The sequence below is a fragment of the Pongo pygmaeus genome, chromosome 3 (assembly GCF_028885625.2).
Source record: "Pongo pygmaeus isolate AG05252 chromosome 3, NHGRI_mPonPyg2-v2.0_pri, whole genome shotgun sequence".
Lineage (NCBI taxonomy): Eukaryota > Metazoa > Chordata > Mammalia > Primates > Hominidae > Pongo > Pongo pygmaeus.
This window is the reverse complement of record NC_072376.2, coordinates 86206568-86213742: the sequence shown is the minus strand read 5'-3', so window position 1 is coordinate 86213742 and position 7175 is coordinate 86206568. Positions and strand designations below refer to the sequence as shown.

The 7175-nt window shown below is 37.4% G+C and overlaps 1 protein-coding gene across 1 annotated transcript; it reads left to right on the top strand.

The window, feature by feature from the left end:
* The first annotated feature begins 1154 nt into the window (after positions 1-1154).
* PPBP (pro-platelet basic protein) lies at positions 1155-2910 on the top strand. Its single transcript, XM_054485730.1, has 3 exons — positions 1155-1389; positions 1693-1828; positions 1977-2910. The coding sequence occupies exons 1-3, from the start codon at positions 1242-1244 to the stop codon at positions 2077-2079; spliced, it is 387 nt and encodes a 128-aa protein (XP_054341705.1). The 5' UTR covers positions 1155-1241; the 3' UTR covers positions 2080-2910.
* Positions 2911-7175: the final 4265 nt, after the last annotated feature.

The window sequence follows — 7175 nt, the reverse complement described above, 5'->3', positions numbered from 1 at the left end:
AACAAATATTTTTCTTGGTAAGGACATTTCTTGCACAATTTCTAATAGTGCAAAATTGGAAACACCCTGAAGGGCACCAACAAGGCAAGGTTGAGTAACTATTGTTCTTACCATAGGACATCACGTGGTCATTAAGAAGAATGGGGGAAAACTACATTAAGATGGCCTTAAAAGATAAGGAACACATATTTTTTGAAGGATAAAAGTCAGCTGTATAGTGATCCATATACAATACTTCTATGTATATGTGTACCTCTATGTCTTAAACGTGTCTCACTGTATACATACACATGTGTGCATATAAATGCAGATAGAATTGAAAACTAATGCAAAATTGTTACCAGTGTTTACCACTGAAGCGTAGGAATGTGGAGAAATGATGAAGAGAAATTTGTGTTTTATTTCAAATACATCTGCAGCGTATGAATCTTTTGCAATAAATTATATAATTTTTCTGTTGAATTAAAAAGAAAAAGAAAAATATGCTGGGTCGTGCTTTTTAGGTATTCTTAGGTGGTAGAAACAAGTAGCTTCTTTTGTAATACAAAGGAGGATGAGTTTCATTTGTAGTTTCTAGATGAAATTACAAAACATAATATAGATTGAAGGCAGAAAGAATCCAATAAGCTAAAATCCAAAGACAACCTTTGATGGTAACTGGCTCTTATTTTACTTACATGCTCAAAACCAATCCCAATATTTATCAACTTCCATGAAAAGAACATTTGCTTTCTTTGGCACTAACAAGGAAAGATAACTTTCTCTTTCAAGGGCCACAAGTTTGTGCCTTCAGGTGCTCCTAAAGTTTCTATTAAGCCTAAAAACTGCATTATAGAAAAGGCAGGGCATATTGTTATAAATCATACAAAGAAAATGCATGTAGCATTTCAGTCTAGTTCTTACCTTCCTGAACGGAGTTCTTACACATGTGTAAGGAAGATAAGTATTGAGAAAGGGAGAGTGGGAATGTGAAGTGATGCGTATTAAGCAACTTAGTAGGAATTTGACCTGTCTGGTCTTTCTCTGGGTTGGGCACAGCTTCAAATGCTTGTGTGTGTATCACCACATACCCTCACTTCCTCCTTCCCTATCTCTTCCTTCTTACTGGCTTTGAGAGAGAGCATATAAATGACATCTTCAGGGCATGAGAAGCCACTTATCTGCAGACTTGTAGGCAGCAACTCACCCTCACTCAGAGGTCTTCTGGCTCTGGAAACAACTCTAGCTCAGCCTTCTCCACCATGAGCCTCAGACTTTATACCACCCCTTCCTGTAACAGTGCGAAACCACTTCATGCCTTGCAGGTGCTGCTGCTTCTGTTGCTGCTGCTGACTACTCTGGCTTCCTCCACCAAAGGACAAACTAAGAGAAACTTGGCGAAAGGCAAAGGTAGAGGCCCTTCTTCCCTGCACCTGTTGCTGCTTCTGCTACACCTATCTTTGGGGTTAAGACTAGCTTGGTGCTTCTGGGGCTGGAGAGTGCCATTATACCAACAACTCCAATTGGAGGAGGCACACAGTGGGGTCACGTCTCACTTCTTGTATGCTGGGCAATCTGCTGGGCACTTTACTAAAGCGTTACAGATCATATTCACAATGGCTTTATGAGAGAGGTACAATTACCCTCAATCTGCAAATAAGATACCTGAGGAAAATATTCATGACCACCAATACGTCACATTTTCTACCCTAGAGGAAAGTCTAGACAGTGACTTGTATGCTGAACTGCGCTGCATGTGTATGAAGACAACCTCTGGAATTCATCCCAAAAACATCCAAAGTTTGGAAGTGATCGGGAAAGGAACCCATTGCAACCAAGTCGAAGTTATGTAAGTTGCTGTTTCTGTGCTATTGCCTTATCAGAGAAACCCTCTACCACCATCTGCATATGCACTCGTTTCCTCCAGTCTCATGGATTTGGATTAGTTCTGATATTCAGGTCAGGACACCCACAGATAACCCTGTTCTCTCTTGCAGAGCCACACTGAAGGATGGGAGGAAAATCTGCCTGGACCCAGATGCTCCCAGAATCAAGAAAATTGTACAGAAAAAATTGGCAGGTGATGAATCTGCTGATTAATTTGTTCTGTTTCTGCCAAACTTCTTTAACTCCCAGGAAGCGTAGAATTTTGAAACCTTGATTGTCTAGAGTTCTCATTTATTCAGGATACCTATTCTTACTGTATTAAAATTTGGATATGTGTTTCATTCTGTCTCAAAAATCACATCTTATTCTGAGAAGGTTGGTTAAAAGATGGCAGAAAGAAGATGAAAATAAATAAGCCTGGTTTCAACCCTCTAATTCTTGGCTAAACATTGGACTGTGCTTTGCATTTTTTTCTTTAAAAATTTCTATTCAAACACAACTTGGTTGATTTGTCCTGGTCTGCTTTATGGTTAGTAGACATACTCATGGGTATTATCAGATTTCATAATGGTCAATGATAATAGGAATCACATGGAGCCCAACAGAGAATATTTGCTCAATACATTTTTGTTAATATATTTAGGAACTTAATAGAGTCTCTCAGTGTCTTAGTCCTAGGATGTCTTATTTAAAATACTCCCTGAAAGTTTATTCTGATGTTTATTTTAGCCATCAAACACTAAAATAATAAACTGGTGAATATGAGTCTTATAAACTATGGTTAGCTAGTTTAAAGTGAATATATTTGCCACTAGTAGAACCAAAATAGATGATGAAAATGAATGAACATATCTACATAGTTATAATTCTATCATTAGAATAAGCCTTATAAATAAGTACAATATAGGACTTCAACCTGACTAGACTCCTAATTCTAAATTCTACTTTTTTCATCAACAGAACTTTCATTCATTTCTTAACCCTAAAATTTATACCCACACTATTCTTACAAAAATATTCACATGAAATAAAATTTGCTGTTGATTTGTTGTCATCTATCATTAATTTTAACAGGATTGTTGGGGAAAAAAGCTTTAATTTTCCTCTTTTTTTGTATACTTGGTATTTCACAGTATGACCAACAAAAGTTACTAAATTGATGATCGGTGTCATTCTTAATGTAGTATGATAATAGTTACAATTTATTAATCATTTTAATATGCCAGAAATACTAAATGTTTTGCATGCATGAACTAAACAATTTTTTTAAAGATAGATATGATCTGGTTAAAAGCACATCCTCTGGAGTTTGAATAATGAGGTAACCTGGCTCTGCCACTTGTTAGCTGTGTATATCAGCTCATGTTGCTTAATTTCTCTGTACCTTAGTTTCTTCATCCTTAAAATGGGGATAATATTGCCTCCCTCATAGAGTTTATGGAAGGATTAAAAGAGTTAATAAATTTAAGGTATTCAAAATAATGTGTGTCACAAATAAGCCATATATAAATGTTAGTAATTATTTCTTATGATTATTGTTATCCTCCCCAGTGTTACAGAAGAGAAAAATCAAGTTTATAGAGTTTAAAATACTTGCCCACTTTCAGATAACTAAGTAGGTAACAGAGTGGGAATTTCAAATTGTGCTCTTAACCACCACACCACAGTGCTTTCCTCAACTCTTCTTTCTCTAATGAAGAGATTACATTACATATAGCATAGTATTATTCACACACATAATACAACTTGATACATAAATAGCATATTGTATATACCATAATAATTATAGGATATCAGGCATCTCACTCATTATGTCTAGTGGTTTCCCACTGAAACTTGACAAGACCAGCTCCTGAGACATGGCACAGTGTTGACACTATGCTTATACCTCCTGAGATGCAGATGTCTTCTGTTTTTGAGTGCATGTGTTGAGTTACTCTGTTTACATGCAGAGAAAGAGTGATTTAGTTGCCACTCAGTGCCACCTGGGTTCCTTTACACTGCAAACATTAAAATCTGGGTGTAAGATTGTAAAAACACAGCGTGTTGCCCATCCATATGCAAAATCATCCCTCCCCTTCATTCTCTCTGCTGTTAACTCAGAAGGGGCTTCAAGTTTCAGGTTCATAAACACGTATGAATTACAAAATGTTCTGCAACAACCATTGTGTCGGATACAGGATGTTCAAAAATACAGTCATATTTTGCTTAACAATTGGGATACATTCTGAGAAATGCATCATTAGGTGATTTTGTCATTGTGTGAACATCATAGGGTGTGCTTACACAAACCTAAATGGTATAGCCTACTACAAACCTAGGCTATATAGTACAGCCTATTGCTCCTAGGCTATAAACCTGTACAGCATGTTATTGTGCTGAATACCATAGGAAGTTGTAACACAATGGTAAATATTTGAGTATCTAAACATATGTAAATGTAGAAAGATATAGTAAAAATATGGAACAAAAGAGTAAAATGGTACACCTCTATAGGGCTGTTAACACAAATGGAGCTTGTAGGACTGGAAGTTGCTCTGGATGAGTTGGACTGTGAGTGGTGAGTCAATGTGAGTGCCTAGGACATGACTGTACACTTCTTTAGGCTTTGTAAACACTGTACACTTAGGCTGCACTAAATTTATAAAAAAATATTTTTTCTTCAACAATAAATTAACCTTAGATTACTGTAATTTTTTTATTTATAAACTTAATTTTTAAACTTTTTGACTTTTGTAATAACACTTTAAACGCATTATACAACTGCACGAAAATGTTTTTTCTTTATATCGTCATTCTATAAGCTTGTTTTCTTTTTTATCTAGTTATTTATTTATTTATTTATTTTAGAGATGAGGTCTTTCTCTGTCACCCACACTGTAGTGCAGTGACATGATCATAGCTCTCTGCAGCCTCAAACTCTTGGGATCAAGTGATCTTCCTTGATCGTCACTACAGATGTGCACCATCATGCCCAGCCAATTTTTGAAAATTGTTATTGAGAAGGGGACTCATTTGGTACCCAGGATGCTCTCGAACTCCTGGTCTCAAGCGATCCTCCTGCCCCAGCCTCTCAGGCTGGGATTACACCCATGAGCCATAGAGCCTGGCTAATTGTTTTTTGTTTTGTTTGTTTTATTTTTCACACTTTTCTGTTAAAAATTAAGATGCAAAAACACACATCAGCCTAGGCCTACACGGAGTCAGGATCATCAGTATCACTATCTTCCAACTCCTTGTTTTGTCCCACCAGAAGCTCTTCATGGGCAATAATACGCATGGAGCTGCCGTCTCCTATGATAACAGACAGATGATAACAACTCATACTTCCTGAAGGATCTGTCTGAGACTGTTTCACAGTTAATGTTTTTTCTATAACTAGTAGAAGGAGTATATTCTAAAATAATAATAAAAAGTATAGTATAGTAAATACATAAACCAGTAACATAGTTGTTTGTTATTCTTATCAAGTATTGTGTACTATACATAATTTTATGTGCTATACTTTTATAGAACTGGCAGTGAATGGGTTTGTTTACACCAGCATCCCCACAAACATGTCAGTAATACACTGCTTCCTATGACTTTACAACCATGAGGCAATGGGAATCACATCACTAGGCAACAGGAATTTATCAGCCCCATTATAATCTTATGGGACCATTGTCATATATGCAGTCTATTGTTGACCTAAATGTTGTTATGTGCTGCATTACTGTATGTAAGTCACAGAGAATTGCACTTGAAAAGATCACTATGTGGTGGGAGACACAGATAAGTAGGCAAATAATTGCAACTATATATTACACATGTTAATATAGAGGTATGCTTCAATTGCTTGAAGGGGCAGATACATGAACATGTTAAAACTTCATCATCATCATTTTCAACACATCATCTTCGCTAATGTGGCACTTTGAATTGAGTCTCTACTAGTACACTGAAACAGTGATAAATGTTATAATCTCTGATTTCATAGTGTTTTCCAGTTTAGGAAACAAAACCATTTTTAACACTATGAAATACACACATACATACACACACATACGTATCTCTGGGTAATATATATGTGTGTGTGTGTGTGTGTGTTACCTGTGAGAAATAGGAAAAACAGAGTTCTGCAAGATAGAAAAGCAAGAGAACACAATTACATATAGTTGTCAGGGAAGGGCCCTCTGAGGAACTGATACTTAAGCTGACTCCAGAAGTATAAATAAGTCTTAGTCAGGTGAAAAGGCAGGTAGTGGGAGAGTAGGAGGAAGAAATTACTCAGCTCAAAAATTAAATTGCATATTTCTATAGAAGTCCAGTCCTACCACATATTAGAATATCAGCTTTTCCATGCAGTGGGCTCCTGACACCCTTTACCACTGTTAATAAGTGTGATAGAGAACCTCTGGCTTTGGGTTGAGGGTGTACCTTGCCCTAATCAAGAGCCAAAGTCATTCTTTCTCAGAGAAGGGAAGACAGTCCATATGGATCTCTTCCCCTTTCCTGTGTGGGATTCTATTTCATCCCCTCCACTCTCACTTCCCATCATTCTCACATTCAACTCCCAGATGCCTTGAATCCTCCTGAAGAGAGCATCACTGCTCCCCACCAACAGTGCAGCCCATCTCACCCTGTCACTGGCACTGGCTGAAGACACAGCAGGCACTGGGAGACATGGCCTGGCAAACTCTTCTTGTCCTCTCTTCTGGACTGTTATTCAGGAGGGAAACAATGAAGAAACAGCCAGGCACTAAACTTTTACAAGAAGAATGCATTCAAATATTACTTCTGCAATTTTTCCAAGAGTACGAGTAATGCAAAAATAGACCTCGCGTCCTACAGCATACTGGGTGATTATTGGTGGAGCCTGGTAAATACCATCCAGAGACTAGGGAAGTTTTCCACATTCAGGTGAAATTCAAAAGAGTCATCGCCTAGAGACCAAATTAAACTTATTAGTAGCAGAAAATAATTGCGAATAACACTCCCTTCGCACACAAAGCCACCAAACTCAGTAGTAATAATTGGTAGTTGCAGCTGGGAGGTTGGAAAGGAAACAGGAACTGTCAGAGTCCTGAAGGCACCTACTGTGTAAGTTGCATGATGACAACAGAGAACTCTACTGTTAATACAACACAAAAAACATTCCTTTTCTGACTCAAGTTCTGTTTCTAACTCTACAAACGTGCTTGTATGTAAGTTGAGGTTGGAGGTCCCAGCTAAGGCAGCTGCCCAGAGCCTTTTCTTTCTTTCTTTTTTTTTTTTTTTTTTTTTTTTTGGTAATCTTGGCTGGCCAGAGCCCAAGTCTTCCCAGTAGT